The following is a 19,671-nucleotide window of genomic DNA, read 5'->3' on the forward strand; positions in this document are numbered from 1 at the left end:
GCCCGGAAAACCAGCAATGGTAAAGAGGTCATGTTGGATTGCGCGGCGCTCCTCTACTTCAATAGGAAACCTTACATACTCATTCACCTTACTCGTCATGATAGAACAAAATATTTTGATACTTCAAGACACTGAATCTTGCGAGATACCCAAGATTCGGCCAACTTTGATTTGAAAAGTGTTGCTGGCAAGATAGGATAATCCCGCAAGGACAACTTGCTCTGCTAGCAATGACAATCATTGACGCCCAGTCACAACACGAAGGTCATGCTCAATTATTGCAACAAGATACTTGATGCCAGCCATGTACATTCAATATTCACGATATAGCTCTAGATCATTTAGATCCTCAATGACATCGGGTGCAATCTTTTCCCATCTGAGACCGTCATCCATGAATCGGACCATGTTCAGCGGTGTTTTTAGTCATTCAAGACTGGTCTGACCAATCTTGGAAGTTTGCACTAGACAGCCAAGTTTGGGTCGACTGAGAATATGGCTTGTCCAGTTTGCACTTGCAAGTTGGACTTTGGGTTGAAAGCACCGCTTTTCCAAGTCTGCACTTGAACTTCAAACTTAAAAGCTGAAGTTCGGATCAAGAAGACAACTTTTTCTGTAGGTTGTACTTGAAGCAGGACTTNAGAATATGGCTTGTCCAGTTTGCACTTGCAAGTTGGACTTTGGGTTGAAAGCACCGCTTTTCCAAGTCTGCACTTGAACTTCAAACTGAAGTTCGGATCAAGAATACAACTTTTTCTGTAGGTTGTACTTGAAGCAGGACTTCAAGACCCAAGTACGCATTGAGAATACCGGCCCTGGCCAATTGGTGCGTGAACCCTAATGATCAGTTGAGTGGCCATAAAAGAATTGAATTTAAAAAATAACAAAAAATCCTTGCAAGCAAGAAAATCCACCCAATACAAGTATGGGATAAATACTACTGTATTTTGACCAAGAGAAGTTGAGCCTTAAACGAGTTTTAAACGCTCTCACCGTTGCTTGTCTCATAGTTGTTTTGAAAAAAATGAGTAAAAGGATCCTACCTAAATGGCGGATAGATGAAATAAGAAAACTCCTAGGAGAATGTCGTAAAGCTGCGAGAAGAAAAGATCAAATCTTTAACGAGGCCAATCAATTTGAGTTCAAAATGAAACGTAAACTTCTTCAAAGGGGGATTAGTTCGTCCAATAAAGAACCTGGAAAGAGTGTTGCAACTCAATCGAGAACTCAAACCTGATAGCATGGCAAGATGGAAACGAAGTAGCAAATGAAATGTTCAGTGCACACTTTCCGGGCTCAAAAACCCTGAAAGTCGCCAAAAAATAATAATATCCGTCCACGGGAAGCGAACGACCACATCATTGAAATTACTCTGATGTAAGCTTCATAACCTTTTCCAAGGTGACAGACGATTTTACAGAATTTCATCCAGATAAAGCGTCCGGCCCTGATGGTGTCAAACCAATTGTTCAACATGATTCAGATGATATCATGATCAATCACATAGTCAAAGTATACAAGCTCTGCCTGCTCCTGGGCCATGTCCCAGAAGTATGGTACAAAACAAAAGTAATTTTTCTTCCCAAGCATGGCAAGGACAATTATCAAAATCCAAGGTCCTTTTGACCAATCAGACTGAGTTTTTTCTTTCAAAAACAACATGAAAAGCTCATTTTATGGCAACTGGAGGACAAGCACCTGTTGGAGGATCCTCTTTACGAATGGCAACATTTTCGAAAGCAAAAAAAGCACGGACTTGACCGTTTCTGAGGTTTGTGACCAAATTGAATCTGGCATACTTCAAGGACAATACACACTGGGTGTGTTCTTAGACATGTAGGGTGCCTTTGACAATAAAGAAATTAGTTCAATTATGAACAGCATGAGGGAAAGGAGGCTGCCCCTGCAATTGTACAATGGTATGGACACTACCTTCAAAATGGATGGCAATGTCACAATTTCAAGGACAGGAGTTTGAGAGATTCCTCACAAGGGGGGAACTCAGTAGGGTGGTGTGCTGGCGCCACTGTCGTGGAATCTGCCACTCGACTCGATCTTACGGACGAAGGCCCAGTACTAACTCTAGGCTTTGCAGACGACGCCTGCCTCCTGATTACAGGACCTGACCCAGAATCTATGGTTGATCTAATGCAAGATCAAAGAGACTAAAGCATTAAATGGGGCTCTGACAATGGCCTGAGTTTCAATGCCCCCAAAACGACTGCCATTGTGTTCACCAACAAACGGAAATTTACAAACAAATGGATCTCCATCTATGGAGAGGAAATGCCCTATTCTCAAGAAGCAAAGTAGCAGGGTCTAACTTTTGATGGAACAAGCATGTTCAAACCAAGGTTGTAAAATGTAAAAAACCTAATGTATGCTCTGAAAAAGGGCAGTAGGCAAACATTGGGGGCCAAATCCCGAAACACTTTGTTGGGCCTCTACCGGCATGGTGAGGCCCATCCTAAGGGCGGTTTTACACTAGGATGGAAAATTGAGATTGAATCCGGTTTCAGGATAGAAGAAGAGCTGGGGCGAGTTTTTCGCAACATGAGTCTTTTAGTTCGACTTGAGTACAGTGAACGACTGGAGCCCTCTGCTGGGCTCGAGTCTTTTGCCGAACTTGCCCCAGCCCTAGTCCCACTTCAATCCTCAAACCGGATTCAATCTCCGCTTTCCATCCTAACGTTAAGCCGCCCTAGCTTATGAAACGCCGAGCCTGGCCATAGAAATATTTTTTATTGCAACCACTCCATATTAATATTCAAGAACTAGCTCTAAACACAACAATAAGGATTGAACACAAAATAAAACCATGTCCGGAAGGACTAGGCTCCATTAAAAGGAAAGGACACCTAAAATTCTGGGGAAACACCCTAGAAAAAATGGGAATTTGTATGATGCCAAATCAAGACATTACCCCTGTCAGAAATTGGGAAACTAAATACAAAGTTATCTATGACACCCAACATGGGCTGGATGACTTAGAAGAGCTTGGTATAATCAATTGTTATACTGATGGCTCTAAAATCAAAGACGGCTGGATTCGGCCAGGTAATTTATATATAACAATAAAATATTGCATCAAGCCTCAGAATATCTAAACAAAATGGCCATGGTTTTCCAAGCTGAAGTTTTTACTCTTGAGTAGGCCTGTTAATGGCTTCTCAGGCAAAAGAATCAAATAATTATAATTGAAAATGATAGCGCTTCAGCCATTCAAGCTACCCATGGGAAGTTGATCACTTCCCAGAGCGTGCTCAAAGTAGGGCAAGTGCTAGACCGACTTTGCAAGAAAAATAGAGTGACAATTCAATGGATCAAAGCCCACCATGGGCTGAAAGGGAACAAATTGGCAGATAATTTGGCAAAACAAGGGGCTACAGAAATCCAGTTTAGCCCTGAACCGTTTATTAAGAAGCAATCAAGAAAACTAACAGTAACCAATGATCAACACACTGGAGTACTTCACCCTCATATAGGCATACCAAAATATTTATTCCCTGAACTAAATTTGAAGAAATAACTAAAACCTTGGGGACTATCTCAAAGACAAAACTAGGCAAATATGCATACAATTTATATCAGGTCAGTGCAATTTACAACAACATCGGCATATCTTAAAAGACAAAAATGACCCAAGCTGCTGACTGTGCAATGAGGACAACAAGACTCCCTGGCATTTATTAGCTGAATGCCCACAGTTAACAACTAGACATTGGACAAGTTTCCAACATCCAAATTTACCACAAATGCCCAAATGGTCACTTGAGAAGCTCCTTGGATTCCTGAAGGAATCTATCTTATGGGACCTGGTGGGGTAAGAGTAAAAAATGACTAAGGAGTGGAAATATCTCTTAATTGGGACACCCTCTATTGGAACACAGCAATCAATCTGCCTCGTGGCTCCTAACAAACAGACAAAGAAGCAAACAAACTCTTGGTAGTCAGCTAATGTTGTCTGAATAACTATTGTTAATCATTACTGAAATTATTACTGAATAACTACTATATTACTGACACTTCTCAGTCAGCTGGAGAGCAAGGATGCGGAAACAATGTCTTTATTTCCTCAAGGTCCTTAAAAAATGGTGGCCCAAAGGGCTGAAACTGTTGTCAAGTTGTGTTGTGTGCCATCCATTATAACCAGAAAACTTGCAAAGAGTCTGAATAACCTCAAAATGAGCAAACAGCAAAGATCCTTTGCAATTAAATGAAATCTTGCAAGCATCATCATTTTATCTGTTTGGACGAGAAGATTCTTAAAATAGAAGTGGTTTCCATTGCTCTTAATGACCAGTTTTGGGCGAAAACATGGAGAACAATCCAAGAACCAGAGGACAATATTTTGAGCCAAAAAATAGCCTGTCATGGTGTGGGCTGATGTGATATCCAATGGCCTTATACCACCCCTCATTGTTATACCCATGGGTAGGAATGTCAAAAAATCCAAAAGGGCACCAAGGCATATAGCTAATTGGAAATATTTTGGCACCCTTCCTCTCCAGACCTCAATGCCATGGACTTTTCCTTAGAGCCCACTTTTGAAAGGAAGGTCAAGGTCAAATCTTCCCCTAGTGTTGGTCCCCTCAAACAAGGGTTAGAGGCTGATTGGGACATTCTCAATCCTGACATCATCCATCCATCTTGCCATTCTGTTAATGAAAGACTTGATGCTGTTGGGAGAGTCAGGGGAGGTTACTGAGAATGTATTTAACTGCTTTTTTTAAACATCTGTGCTTGCCTATCAAATTTGGAGCTCAACAATTCTGCAAGATTCTCAGTTTTGATGAAAAGAAAAACTTAACACCAAACACTCTTCAATAATTCCTGAAGGCAATCATTCTTTTTGGTTCTTTGAAGCAAGCTGTGTTGAGAGGGAGTTCACAAAAATGTCTTGTTATTGTGTGTTTTATTTTCCCAAGCTGTGTTGAGATAGGATTAAGAAATTGATTCTTTCTAATGCTTTTACTTTGCTGGTCATTGCAAAAAACAGAACAGTCCCCTAGTGTGATTCTTGTCCGTTTAAGAAAATACAAAACTAGGCTAAGCATACTGACTGACATCACACTAATATGGCGCAGCAAGCACAACAAAAAAATCGAACGTCCAAAACAACTATATGGAGAAAAAGAGGAAGTGCCCATTAGGCACGTATGTTATACTAGTCATACTCACTTTGATATCACTTTTTAGTCAACTATTTTATTGCATTTACCGGTTTGACATTCCAGTATCCATGTTGTCCAGTGTTGATGACTGTACTAATCATCAATCACTTTCGATTGTTTAGCAGGCTAACCCATATCTTTGGCAACAAATGGCCAATCTTGAGTTGACAAATTTGACACAAAACCAGACTTTGAATATGTCTAGTAATTTCCAATGATTACATCTCAGGAACGAAAAGCCGTTGTTATGAAATACATTGTATATAAAAGAATTAGGGCATGTTCTTTTTAATCTGAATTTCTCAAGAAACGGCACCTCGTTGCTACCTCAATAAGGTAAGACAAGGCAGGTCGAAAATGAAACACGGACTTCTAAAGATGGGGGCCTTACATCAGAGACGGAAATTTCGTATTGCCTGAACCATGTATTGTTTTCAAAATTAGTGAACAATATGAAAAAAGGCAATCTGGCCCAATGACTTACCTGGGACAAATCTGGGCTCAAGACTCTAGCTTAGGGCATGCAGGACATGTTGTCAAAGTTATCTGTTCAGAAGTTCCTAAATATTCAACCTTAGGCTACCACCCTTGGTCACCTTCACACGCTTTTTAAAAAATGGCTGTATTTATCAATGATTGTCTTTTGATGGCAATTTAATAAATAATCAATGTCAAGGGAATCAATGTTTGCTCCGCCTCAAAAGAAGTCATTTTGGCAGGTAACCGGTTCACCGTCCATACCGCAAGCAGTCCGTGACTGAACCCGGCGTCTCTAGATCCCATTCTTATTTCTATCATTGAAGAGGAAACATGAAAGCGTAAAAAACGAGTGTGTTCTGTTTTTTTTTACACCTCAATCGGTAACCAGTGGGCCGTAGCAACTCCAGCCCATTGAAAAATCAGATCCCATACCCTATCAGCCTTTCATGAAAATGCTTTTTATTTGATATGACAAATCAGCCTTTCATGAAAATGCTTTTTATTTGATATGACAATACAAATCGAGTTTGTTGTGGGTTTTTTACTGCTTGTGAATTGGTCTCTGGACCAGTGCATCCCCAGCGGATTGAAAGGAGCGCCTCTACAATTAGAATCCATACCCTATCGGCCTGTCAGTTCTCACTAGACGTTTCGGTTTTGGGTTCCCTCTTAATCGAGTACTTGAACATGAAGATTGAATTCATTGAGCACTCTCTCAGCTGGAATACGTACATCAGATCAGGAGGTAACGCATAGCTCTACTAAACCTCGCTACAAGACGTTCGATCTACGACCAAGCTTTCCACTCCCGTACTCACAGTCTCACATCCCACTCTCTAGGCCGGACTTGTTCCATGTTCCATGTTAGAATCGGTTGTCTGTAAAAAAATAGGTTAGAATATTTTCCATGATCCTCCTACTCCCGAATCATCACAAATGCCAGCGCCATCTACCGCCATTCTGGTACCTTTAAGGGGCAAGCTAGACTGTTCGTCGTGTGGCTTGTGCAGGTGGGTGGGTCCATTGGATGACACACCATGGGGGCCAAAACCGGTTGGCAATGCCACTTGTGTGCCCAGGGCTTCGGCACCGCCCAGGCCATGCACGCCCACTACATTCAAACCTATGACCAGAGGCGTTTGGCTGAGGCCCTCACGGAGTTGAGTGGCCACTCTTGGGCGGGCTCAAGGCAGGGGCCCGATCCACCCTAAGGAGGCCAGCCATTGGAAATCGTGCTGACCGAACTCCAGGATGAAGCCACGCCCACGTCCGAAAAGCTCGATCTGCTGCAGGAAGAGGTCCGTCAAGACATAATCCTCGTCCCATTAGTGGTTGGCCCGGCCTCTTTTTACACACCTAACCTAACTGAAAAAGATTCCACTCACTCGTTTACTCTTGTTCAAAACCTTTGATCAATTGGCCACCCACCTCACTACTAGCCCCACCCACTAATCGGGGAAGAATCTCGTAGTCGAGAGGTCCGAGGGGTGGGCGTGTTTGATGCCGAGGGATCCATAATTTGATGTTGTCGTTCCAGGAAGAGACGCCTCTCATGGTTTTGACTCCACCCAAGAAAGGTGGCCGTCCCAAGAAGTTTGCCACGGGCACCAAGTTCCAATGCCCGCAATGTCAGAAGACCTTCTCTTGCAACGGCAACTTGACCAAACACATGGTACTCCATGCGGTGGACAAGCCCTTCAAATGCGACATTTGTCCCATGCAGTTCAATCAGGCGCGGGACCTTCGAGCCCATCGTATGCAGAACCATTCGTCGGAAAGGCCGCATACTTGCCAAGTAAGTTCAGTATTCGCTTGAATTGGGAGACCATTATTCAAGGCCTGAACGCCTGGAAGCTAGACGGGGATGTGAGGCTCGAGCTATTGCAACTTCTCTCTTCTCCCAGTTCAAAATGAGACTGGGCTCCAGATCGTAGCTACGTAGCAATAGCCTATTTCAACTTTCAGCTAGATCGATCGGATCCAAACTGGATCCAAAGTTGTGCTCACTACCTAAGTCTACACATGATGAATGAGTTAGCCATCACCACCAGAGGGTAGGCCCACTCATTTGGTGAAGAGTTGTGTAGGAATCTTTGAGAGGGCATAACTTTGGATCCAGTCGTTTGATGAAGCTGAAATTTGAAAGGCAAATTTTAGCGACCTGGGGTTCATCTCAATTGAAAAAGAATGGAAAGTATTGATTCTATTCGAAGTTGCTCAGTCTTAAACTTAGTGTCCCAGTCCAGAGTCCGGGCGTGCCTTTTTCGAGGTTATGAAAAGTTCAGCACTCGAGCACGACCCAATTGTTATTGGGAATGGTAGAGTGAAGTATGTGTCTGTATAGTTGGTATTTTGCCATGATTTAAACATCCTTTGGGTCACATGATTGACATGAAGTATGAAAATGGAGATTCCGTTCACCACATACCCTTGCCTGCACAGTTGTCAGTGGGTAAAAGGCGGTGTTCTGGCCTGGCAAATGATAGATCATGTTCATTGTTCAAGACTTCTGTCACTATCCTGGATCCAAAGAGAGAGAGATAGAAAATTATTGTACTGCCAGAATATTGTCGGGACTAGAGCCACTATTCTATTATAGTGGATCTAGTCGGGACCATATTAGATTGATGTCTTTTTTGACGAGTCATAAGGGCTGCTAGGAAATAGAACTGAGTTTACTATACTACTACTACGGTATACTATACTACTACTGAGTATACTATACCTACTGAACTATTCTAGGCGGGTGCGGGTTCAAGCAATGGTTTTAGCCATTTGTGATGGCTAAGGCGTCGCTATTATAGTAGAACTCCAAGCTAACACTAGTCTTCAACATTCCCGAGGAGACCAATCATTGGTTATTATTAAATTCCATTTTCTTCAAGGTCTGTGGGAAAGGCTTTGTTCACAAATTCTATCTGGAGGAGCACACTTCCTATCATACGGGTGAGTGGCAAATTTATCTCGGGTCTCCTTTATAAATCATTTTCTTTTATCTTTACACTCAACGAGCCCGAATACATCCATCCATCCATCCATCCATACATACATATTTCCCTCGAGGCAAAAACCCAATACCAGTAATGACCAGTTGACTGTTGTTCTCAGGTGAGCGCCGCTTTCAATGCGGCATCTGCGGCAAGCAGTTCCAATCCAACTCGGTGTTGAACAAGCATCAAAGTCGCCACAATGAGAAGAAGGACCACAAGTGTCATCAATGCTCCAAGGCCTTCACCGTCATCGCCGATCTCCGGGCTCACGTCAAGTTCGTCCATGAGAAATTGGACCACGAACCCGCCATTCCTGTCTTCCAGCCGAAATCCGGATTGAGTCGACATGACGTGCCCGAAAACTACGAGTACATTATTCCGGATCCCGTGCTCCCTGAGCCTCCCGATGCTCTGGAACTGGATCCGGCCGGGTATCCAGTTTATGTCAAGCCCAAGCCGGTTTTGCGAATGGTCAAATCCGAAAGTCGACGGGCTAGTAAGCGAATGAACACGCGCTCGGACACCAAGAAGAACCCCGAGCTCTTAGATGTTGACGTGACCTCGGCGGTTCATTTGACTGGAGAGATTCTGCCGGAGCCAATTCTTCCCAATGTCCCGTCATCAACCTCCACGTCCACATCGACATCGTCTTCGTTGATGATGAGTGAAGGCCTGGGGCCCACCATGGGCCCAGAGATGTCACAATCCTCGGATGAACAAGAGCGCATGCGACTCCTCCGCGAATTCGAGATCCAACAACAAATCGAGGATTGGATGGTCTCACAAGGTGTCATTCTCGGCGGACCCGGTCTGCATCCAGATGGACTGAACATCCCTAAATTGTCAGATATGATGGTGAATCCTGAGCCGGTCTCCACGGGTTCGTCGGTGGGTTCGGAATTGGTCGTCCCGCAGTTCTCGTCCACCAACCCGACACCGGCCGGTGTGACGAATGTGAACCAAATGTTGCTTCACCCGACCAGCCATGTGGGTATCAATCTACCCACCCGACCCGACACGGATGCTATCCTCGATTATGTGAGCTCGAGCCACAAATAGAGACTGGCTATTTGTTGAATACGCTTTGTGAAAATTGCTCAAGGCCAAGATGAATGAGATTCAAGAAATGTGTTTCGTTTCAAGATATTTATTTTCTTTTCATTCTCAGTTGGCTGGCTTTGACCAGATGAATTGGATCAATTTTGACAAACGAGGAAATAGTCCTCGTTCTTTCACACTGAAAGAACCGCATCATTTTTCATGATTGATAATCATCTTTGTCAACATAATCGAGAGGGAAAGAACACAAGTCGTTGAACGAAATGACTACTAATCTAGCCATTGGTAATTGAGAGGAGGATTGGATTGGGTTGGATTGACAATAGCTATGCCAATAGCTCTGCAAATTACGAGTGAGTGGTTCATTCATGTAACACCAAAGAAGGAAACGGACGATTTCAGGTCCTCGACTCTGGATGCGCGACACACAATTTGTCGTGTCCATTTCGTTCAGGTAGTTGAATCGATCGATTCGGAGAAACCATTGGATTGACCGTTTATGTAGTAATATGTTAGCTGCACAGAAAAATAGTTATCATCTAGACTGCATTTTGTCATCATTCTCTTTTACTGATCAAAGTGTGTGTATGTGTTTCGAAACATGTACAAAAACATTATTAGCAACAAAGGGGCGGGTCGAAATTTTCACGAGATTTTGTTTGAACAAACAAACAGGCGGGCTGGACAATAGTAATAATGGCAAAATAGTAGTAGTAGTAATAGTAGGTCGTAAGATAGGGGAAGGGCTCATTATGATAACATTAATAATAATCGTAATAATAATATAAAAAGAAGAACAGGTGGGTGTCCGATCTCACAGTGGACCAAAAATCATCATTCGTCGAGATAGCATTCTCGCTTATTTCTTGCTTTCAGAATAACAGGACAGTTCATGTCATGCATCGATTTCACCCCAATCACTCACAATCCTAGATGACGTCCCACTTCCACTCCCAAAGGAGGAGAAGCAGGAGGGTGAAGGAGGAGGGCGAGTACGAAAATATTACACCCGCGTGCAAGGCAAGGTGCTTCTTCTGGTGGGTGGGATTCGAACTGTTGGAAGGTTTCGGAGCGTCAGCTAGCCAGACAATCATTCATCACAGCTTTTCTTTGGAAGGAACCCAAATCGTGTCGCCCGATTGCTCTTGGATCACGTCCTTGACCTTTTCGTAGATCTCCTCGGGCGTGTCGCCTTGAACGATGGCCGAGAAGAACTCGCCAAAGTCCATTTCCATTTTCGTGGCCCGATCGTAGGTCTTTCGGGCCTGATCTTCCGTCATGCGTTTATTCATCTCGAGGATGCTTTCCACGGATTGAGGCTTCAGGAAGATGGCGATGGGATACAATTGAGCCACGTGCAAACGTTTGATGGCGTTGGCCGACACGTCCAAGATGCAATGCTTGCCCTGCACGGCCACATCAATGACACTCTGAACGGCCGTTCCGTACAAGTTGTCGTTGTATTGTCCGGCCTCGATGAAGAGATGAGCCTCGATCTCGGCCTCCATTTGTTCGACACTCTTGACGAAATGATAGTCACGCGCGTTCACTTCGTGCTCCCTTTGCGGGCGGGTCGTATGTGGGACGCAGGAGCCGAAGCGGTCCGGGAACTCCCGCATGAGGTCGTCGTTGATTCGGTCCTTTAACGGACCGAGGATTATAACAGGTCGGGTAAACTCCAGGTCGATCTCTTGCACCGCTTCGTAGGTGAGGACTGTCATTTGGCTGCGAGTCTCCTCGCGACCCCTGGAACAAGAAGCAAAGCATGAGGTGAATGAACAGACTCTCAATTTAGTAAGCTATGTGGCCGCCCATGGACTTCAGGAGGAGTTGGACATACCTGGTGGGGGCGGGCTCGAGGTCACCATTCATATCTTCTTCATCGTCTAACTTATTGAGCCGTTCACGCGACTTCATGAACGGAAACTTGCGACTGAAGGCGATTTTTTGGCCCTTGGCCCGGCGATTGATACTGCCCACGGAGCGGTCCAGACTGGTGGAACTTCGACTTCCGTGGAACACAAGGCGGCGATTCTTCTTGCCCTGCTTGCGCTCCCAACGCACCTTAGACGGAATGATGCCTAGGCCGGCTTCTTCCCCATTGGGTAGGACTTTCCGGGCCTGCCACCACTCATCGTCTGACGCATTGGTCACGTGCAAAATGTCCCCGTACGCGAAAGGCAGGCCCCGACTCGGTAGCCCATCATCGCGCGCGGGGTCATAGGCAAACAGAGCGCGCACATACAGCGTACGCTTAGGCGACGTGCGCACCAACGTGCCGGTCATAGTCTGCTGTATTTCGTGCAGGCGCGCCTCATACCGGTTGTAGTCTTCGGGGCGATATTGCACAGTGAGTCGCACGGTTTCACCCGTGGACTTGAGCGTCTTGGCCGCCACATCATGCGACACCCGCTGAATGTCCGTGTCATTCACATACAAGATTTGATCGCCACGCCGCAAGTCGCCGGAATTGGCCGCCGGACTCCCGGCCAAGATGAACGAGATGAAGATCCCTTCGGCATCTTCCCCGCCCACAATATTAAAGCCCAGGCCCGACTGACCTTTGCGCAGCAGCACCTGGCGCGGCTCCCGCGGGAACAAGCGGTCTTCCAGCCGCTTACGGGCCGCCGTGCCGTTGACATTCCGCGACAGCGACGTCACCGACGACGCCGAGCGCGCCACGCCCGACAAAGGATCGCACATTTCAGGCACAGACACCGCGCGCTCACCACCGTTCATGACATTCAACTTGGGCGGGCCACCAGTCTGGGCCACGCCCCCACTTAACATCTCACCCGGCACGCCCTGGGGGTGGACCAATCAGCTGGGCTGAGCCATAGTCCGGATGAAGGGCGGTGGGCTCAGCCCTCGAGCCTTAAAAAAACCGGCATGTCCGACGTCCCTGGGCGGGTATACCCCAAGGGCAGGCGGGGGAGGTTAGGGCCACTGGTCCAAAGAAGAGGCCACCCGCCCATTCACAGACCGACACAGGCCAAGCCGGGCGATGCGGGGTTGACTCACTCCCGGATGGATGGATGGATGGGTGGGTGTGGAGGGTGGCGGGGCTAAGGCGTTGCCAGCGTCGGGAGCGGCTCTTCTCGGCTTTTCAAGTCCTACGGGGTTTACCCTGTACACCGAACACAGCGCACACCAAGAGGATTCAGTATACAGTATACAGTATATACAGTCTGCACTAGCAGTGTTCTGGCTGAGGATCGGCTACTGCTACGCCCGTGATGAGCGCTTCAGTGTTGCCGTTTGAGAAGGAGACTGCTTTGGGGCCAGTCATAGTTGCCAGATCAGATGAAGTTGGATTGTGCATAAACCACTGAAAAGTAATTTTCAGTGGTCTATGGATTGTCCCAGGGTTATTGACTGGCACCAGGTTTGAGATAAAGGTTGTAACAGAATATTCAGTGAAATACACCAATGGCGAGGGAAATATTTGAAATTTTGAAATGTTGTGAAAAATGATAATTTTACAATAGGTGATAATTCGCCTGGTGAACTTAGTCAAGGACACTATAGAGTCCCTGACTTAGTCCATGCCGATTAGGCTGCGAAGCAATTCCTTTTGAGGTGATGGAAATGCGTGCATCCCAGACTGCTTTTCTCTTGAAAAAGTGGCTTTAATCATTGTTAACGATTCCGGCAGATATTCTAAGAAGTAAAATATTGGATGAATTTTGGGCCCAGGCCAATTTACCTGACCTATCTTTTCAGTCCTAGTCGTACCGGTGACCTCCCCCCAAGATGCTTTGACGTCCCAATGCAACAACTGTGGCTTCTTGGACCCATATTCCGTCATCCGATAACTGAACCAAACACCAAGGTCCACTTCCTGACGTCCACTTCCTGACATACATATCACTAAAGATGTAGCAGCCCACAACCCTCTTCAAGTCTCCACCGATCAGCCTGTCTCCTGACCCAAGGTGCCAAACTCAAAGCCTGGGCATCCTCCATTACCGCAGTCCTGAGCCATAAACTCATCTCCGTCAGTCTTGGACGTCTCTCAGCGTTGCTAGGGTCCAGGCTCAAGCTGCCGAGTGCTGATGGCCAGACTCTGGCAGAGCAAGCTCGACTGACTCGTCAACTAAGATTTCTACAGCTGCCTCTCCTTATCGAGCACCCCGGAAAGTTGTTGAAGTTGGAGCGCGCAGCTGGACAGGAAAGTGACCCAGGAAACTTGAGCGCCGTTTGAGTTCCTCAGGGATGCTCACTTAGGATGGCTGCATTATGACTGCACATATAGGGGGGGTTAAGTTTAATATGAGTTGTGAGTGACTGATATAATCATTTTGAAAGTGTGTTTTTAGGTAGTTGAGCACCCCTGGGTGGTTCAACTTGGAATGGCTGATTTTGAAGGCCGACTGGGCCGAGTAATCCGTCAGATTTGGGCGGGGCTAGTAGCTGGGGCTCAAAATGGAGGATTATGGGATTTGGGTTGAATGTGAGGAATAGGTTTTTAAAAATGATTATGATTTTTGCGGGAAACATTGGTGGGTATGTTTCATGTCGAAAAAGATTCTTTGAAATCAATGGGGAATTGAATGTAAGGATGATGGTAAGTGAATTCCCTAACGTTCTAGAAATTCACCGTCTATTTGGGGTTGGCAGAAATTCCTCCAATCGGATATTAAGCAAGCCATTTCAATTGATCCACTCTTCTTAGACAATTCAAAAATATTTTTCGTTGTCGTTCCACTTCGTTGAGTTGTTGGGTTGGGCTTCCGCCGGTACCGAAAAAGTAAAGCCTTAACAATACCGTTACTTTTCGGAAAAATTAACGTGTTACCGTTACCCATACCGTAACTTTTGAAGAAAAAAACTCCCTAAAACTGCCAAAAACAAAGCCCGTTTCATACGATTTTTGAACGTTTAACAAATATCAAGTGAAACAAATGACAAATATATGAGGGTAGAAGCATACAAGAGGTTCGAAAATTAAGGGTCGTTGAATTTTAATATTTTTTTCAGTTTTACGAAACATTGTGTTTTACATCTCTCTTTCCACGGTTTGAAAATAGTTAACTTAGGAAAATATACCACTGGTTTGACGAGAGCAAAATTAGAGTTACATTTTGTCAGGCTAACCTAAGGGTTTCTGTCACGCAATTAGTATTGACTTTCGAAATCGCCATCTAGCGGGTCAAGAGCGCAAAACAGCAGATGGGGATCGGTACATAAACTCCGTACTTAAGTACGATTCTTGATGATTTTCTTCGACTTTTCCGCCCCTTTGGCTAGCCACCCCTCCTTGATGGGCTCATTTGGGGACAGCTCATTAGCTAACCATCAATTCAATCTTCAATTCTTTTGTTCTTTTGGTTCGCAAATGTGGCCTGAACAAGCCATAAAAGGCCAAAACGTCCATTGTACTTGAGCCTTCATCCATGCCGTTTTGTACTTGTCTTAAAATGGTCACCCAAGGCAACCCAGCACCAAAGCTCTGGATCTGGCAACGGGATCTATCTAGCCACTTAACCCAGCACGATCACTCTCCATGAATACTCCATGGCTTGATGGATCTGGTAGGCTGAAACAGAGAGGCAGCACGGGCAGCAGGTTGTCTCCCGTGATCTGAATCAGTTTAGTATTGAGAAGTACTGATGTCAAGCAAGCACTGACAGGGCAAGTAGTCCGGTGCTTTACTTGCCCAAGTAGGAACTTGCCCCAACTTGGGTTTGTACACAGACACTTGAGGAGAAAATGGTGTGGCCACACTTACGCAAGAAATTTTATACTGGGGCAAATTAAGTCAGCTTATACAAGAAAAGCGATAATGTGCAGTAACTGTGACGCAGCAACGTGGCTTTGGTTTAATGACTGGTTTGTTTCTGGCAATCTGACTTTAACTGCGAAAAAAAAATCCCCATTTTGCGGTTTTCCTGAGCTAACTATATGGGCCCCTTACGCTAGCAGCGGATCTCTGCTTGGGTTAAGCTTGCCCAAGTTCTAGTACTTGGCCAAGCTTTGCTTGTAAACAAGTAGTACTTGGGTGTCTGTGATGACTTGCTACTTGCCCTTTTCCCATCAGTATTGAGAAGGCAGTGGGAAATGGTTCATTGACTTTACTTTCGGTTGCCTACAACATTCTTAACGCGTTACTTGATCGAACGCTTGTGAATTAGGTAAAAGTTATTCTCCACCGATTAGCAGCCAGTGCTACTTTTTTCAATCTTAACCTGACCTAATCAAACCTAATCTAACCTTACCTAACACGATATTAATAACCCTTAAAGTCTCTATCTAAACCTTTTAACATTTTGCCCCAAATTTAAAAATGAGCACCGCCAACTAATTGGTGGAGAATGACGTTTATCTGTGGATTACTATCAAACTCAAAGAAAGTCAGAACCGCGCTTGAGCTTGGAATTTCTTGGTATCAATTATGAGTTAAAGGTGAATGGTTGTTTCAGTTTTGATCAAATAAATCAAACTAGTAATGTTGTGATCAATCTGCCTACCTGCCTACTCTGCAAACCTTCATACCAGTACCGCCAAAATTGATCTCAGATTGTTTTTTGGGGTCAGAAAATGGCAGATTGATCACACCGTACCAGTACAGTGTTCCTCAACGAAAGCCCTCACCCACCCCCGCACGCATTATTTTTGCCATGTTGAAGAGATTTCACCTCTCTGGCTAGGTTGGCCCATGGATACTGGCCTAAAGCAAATTCTGCCTCGCTGGCTGGCTGGCTGGCCAGCCGGCTGACCGGGCTTAATTGACCGGGTCCAAGTAGATTGCAGACCCACATTCTCTTTTCCATCAATTACAGACAGGCAGGGTGTCACATCTTAAATCATAAAGTCTGGATTTTAATTTCGCCCAAACTTTGATGTGAGAGCTCTTTGTGAAGTGGTTTCAAGTTGAAATTCGATGTATGGATAAACATCTGCAATGTGTAAGTATTTTCAAACCATTTTGAAGCTCAAGTAAAGTATGGTAGCCAGTCAAATACAGTACTAGAGCCAGCCTTTTACTACAGAGAATAATCTGCTATTTTGAACATATTTCCCGCGAGGTGACAACCTCGTATATAATTCGAAGCTCCAATAAAAAATATATCACTCATGATATGTCACAAAAAATATAATTGACAACCCCAGTGGCAGCCTCCCGTGATTATCTATTTGATCCCTTCAGTAGCAAATAAGTCAGTGCACTTGTCTCAAATGGAGAACTTTTACTTTTATACGTCATTTAAAGATTTAGTCGAGACAAGAGGCATACCCTCCGAGAGTGTAAAGACTCAGCTGAAGTTTATTTATACATAGGTTAATAAGTAGGAGTGAGTTAAACGTTTTAATGACTTTAGTTATCGATACGTTTACTCTTGCAGAAAAGTAACCCGTTGCTGGTAGCATTACTCAAGGCCTATATAATGAGCATCAGGATGTTACAATTTAAGTCAAGTTTTGAGAAACCTTGAATTTTACGTTTTCAGTCAATGAACTCAAAACAATCCGACTTTTTTATTGCTTCGCTTTGTCTTTTTTGATAACTTCTCGCAAATGCTCGAACCATGAAGGTCCATCAATTTCCGTGTTGTAAAACACACTCGCAGCAATGTTCAACATTTGCAATTTCTTGCATTCTTGGGGATCCATATCCTCTTCGCATTCCAAATTTGAGCGCTGACTCCACATCTCTGGGAGAACTTTGAGCCAGAACTCGTCATTAGTGATGGGCTCTTTGTTCCGGAGGCCATACTCATAGAATTTGGCGGTGAACTCGCTCCAAATGAAATTGATATGGGCCACCATATCCGTGATCAAGATAGGCTCATCGTTGATGTCAGACTTGACGAGCTCGGCGATAACCAAACCAATAAACTTGTCTTTCTCCTTGATGGATTCGAATACTTTTTCCTGGATGATGATAGAGATAACATGATTGGTTTTTAGTTCAAGCTAGCTATATAGAATATTGTCAAATAAACTAGACTGGAAAAACGAATCAATGCGAGGAGATCATCTTGATGCCAAAACCAATCATTGGTTAGTTATCAAGATGATATTACCCCTCAAGTATTCTCCTCTATTTTAGCACCTCACCAATTTTTTGCACATTTTCATGTGAACAAACAATATTATTGCATTCATTCAGATTTTTTCAACAATCTAACCTGGCACAAGACAGTGACATTCTCGGTCAAATTATTCGGTTACTATGGAAAGGTTAAAAATTTCTTGCTGATGGAAAACACATCATCCGAGACAATGATTAGCTACAAACCCATCATAAATAATGAATACCAATGGGTTACATCATTTCATTCTTGTTATGACATTCATGAATAATAACTTCAAAACCAAATGAATTCGCCAAAGTAATAAGAAATGAATTATACCTTGGCAGCCTCTCCCTCTGCGGCTGCTTTTTGCAGAAACATTTTGATCATTGTGACCATGGGATCCAAGAGCATTTTCGAGGTCTGGACCAATTCTTCAAACGGAACGACAACGGCATTGTGTATGGCGTGAAGCTCTTGATGAATGTGCTGAAACTTTAACCTTAAGTCACGAAGCGATGAGGGCGTGCCATCTTCGTTGGGACTCAACGCCACATTCCACATCTTTTGAACATTGGATCTAGCATTGACCACCAACGAGTTCAACTCCTGCTTCATCAAGGCCATAGCTAAAATACAAGATCGACACTTGGTTTCATTTTTAGTTCCAGATTGCGTGTGCTCTGCGGATATTTGCGTGAACTTTCATTTGAAGTAAAAGCTCACTTAGATCTGCAAAACATCAAGGAGTGTTTTCAGGGCTTGAACCGAACCGTTGCCGAAAAAAAAGTGACGCGTTACCTTTACTAATACTTTTTAGAAAAAATAACCTGTTACAGTTACCGTTATGCGTTACTTTAGCAGAAAAAGAGGACCTAAAACTACGAAAAACAATGAAACAAATGACCAGCGATTGTTTATTAGATGCAATCAGTGGCAAGTACGTCATGGCATTTGAGAAGGAATTTTGAAAAAAAATATCGCTCGTTAAGTAGCAAAGAAAGTATCAGTAACGGGAAGGCTAAAAAACCGTTCCGTCACCGTTATCTTTTCAGAAAAGTAAGTGGTAGCGTGACTCAAAAAGCCGTGGTTATTTTTGCATTCTGATCCATATTTTATATTAAGTGACATGTTGAGACACCCTTTCTCTTTCTACAGTTGTTCTTATGGGCTTTCTTCCTTTTAACTTTCGGAAGCGTTTGACCGATGATGAGCCTTCAAAAGAATGAAACAAAATGATGTTTTAATTTGTGGGATTGCAAACGTCTGCTAAAGCAAAGTAAGACAAGTGCAGTATACGTATTTCCACTTTTATTCATTTGTGCCTGGGAAAGAAAAATGGACCGTCAAAAACCCTCTCAAATGATTGGCTAATTGAGTGCCAAATCACATGAAGCGTCCAACGTGTATGTAGTCTAAATGAGTTTTCCCAATAAGTATAAACGTCTTACCAATACGAACCTCGTCCGGGTTAAGGGCACTGGGCCCATCTTTCAAGCCAGTAACTAGCTCGTCCACACCAGACGCAATGGTATCAAAGCTGTCCAAAATGAGATCAATTTCATAGTTAAAATGTGGATCAAACACTGATGCCTTGAGCTCCTCCAGGGAATAGCGCTTGCACTCGTCTTCACCCTCTAATTCAGAACCATGAACCACACCCAAAACCATCATTAACACCACCACTGTCGATTGTCTCTGCATGATCTCTACCCCAACAAATCCTTATGACAATCAAACGTGGCAATGTGCATTTTAGTCTTGTGTTGATGTGTCGTTCTATGTAGTATCGCGATGATAAGACCAAGATTAAAGTTCAAGCGTTGGGTGAGTTCTTAGTCCACAGAAGTTTGAACAGATATGACGTGTCAACTGAAGCGAAGTTTTCAAATGGGATCCATCCTGGATGGGGAAACCTATCATAAACAAAATCAAGTGCCTCAGAAAGCC

At 44.2% G+C, this 19,671-nt stretch overlaps 3 protein-coding genes across 3 annotated transcripts; 1 reads left to right on the forward strand and 2 right to left on the reverse strand.

The window, feature by feature from the left end:
- Positions 1–6,876: 6,876 nt before the first annotated feature.
- LOC131880140 (zinc finger protein 43-like) lies at positions 6,877–9,790 on the forward strand (the record flags this gene model as incomplete). Its single annotated transcript, XM_059226665.1, is given in 4 exon segments — positions 6,877–6,952; positions 7,192–7,449; positions 8,540–8,600; positions 8,763–9,790. Coding segments are annotated over 4 exon segments (1,336 nt in total), but the record flags the coding sequence as incomplete, so codon positions are not given.
- A 458-nt stretch (positions 9,791–10,248) lies between these two features.
- LOC131880139 (disks large 1 tumor suppressor protein-like) lies at positions 10,249–12,921 on the reverse strand. Its single transcript, XM_059226664.1, has 2 exons — positions 11,544–12,921; positions 10,249–11,449 (listed from the first exon to the last, which is right to left on the reverse strand). Exons 1-2 carry the CDS (start codon positions 12,491–12,493, stop codon positions 10,801–10,803), a joined length of 1,599 nt encoding a protein of 532 aa, XP_059082647.1. The 5' UTR covers positions 12,494–12,921; the 3' UTR covers positions 10,249–10,800.
- A 4,237-nt stretch (positions 12,922–17,158) lies between these two features.
- Positions 17,159–19,488, reverse strand: LOC131880263 (uncharacterized). The gene is made up of 3 exons (XM_059226848.1): positions 19,173–19,488; positions 18,061–18,350; positions 17,159–17,578 (listed from the first exon to the last, which is right to left on the reverse strand). Exons 1-3 carry the CDS (start codon positions 19,423–19,425, stop codon positions 17,183–17,185), a joined length of 939 nt encoding a protein of 312 aa, XP_059082831.1. The 5' UTR covers positions 19,426–19,488; the 3' UTR covers positions 17,159–17,182.
- Positions 19,489–19,671: the final 183 nt, after the last annotated feature.

The sequence above is a fragment of the Tigriopus californicus genome, chromosome 5 (genome assembly GCF_007210705.1).
Source record: "Tigriopus californicus strain San Diego chromosome 5, Tcal_SD_v2.1, whole genome shotgun sequence".
Lineage (NCBI taxonomy): Eukaryota > Metazoa > Arthropoda > Copepoda > Harpacticoida > Harpacticidae > Tigriopus > Tigriopus californicus.

Bases quoted from the DNA above. Each gene is read 5' to 3' on its own strand.
- LOC131880263 (XM_059226848.1), bottom strand. From the start codon at position 19,425: ATGCAGAGACAATCGACAGTGGTGGTGTTAATGATGGTTTTGGGTGTG. The intron at 18,351-19,172 runs GTAAGACGTTTA...CTTGTATTTTAG, and splicing joins CCCGGACGAGGTTCGTATTG to CTATGGCCTTGATGAAGCAG. The intron at 17,579-18,060 runs GTATAATTCATT...ATCATCATCCAG, and splicing joins CAGAGGGAGAGGCTGCCAAG to GAAAAAGTATTCGAATCCAT.
- LOC131880139 (XM_059226664.1), bottom strand. From the start codon at position 12,493: ATGTTAAGTGGGGGCGTGGCCCAGACTGGTGGCCCGCCCAAGTTGAAT. The intron at 11,450-11,543 runs GTATGTCCAACT...TTCTTGTTCCAG, and splicing joins CTCGAGCCCGCCCCCACCAG to GGGTCGCGAGGAGACTCGCA.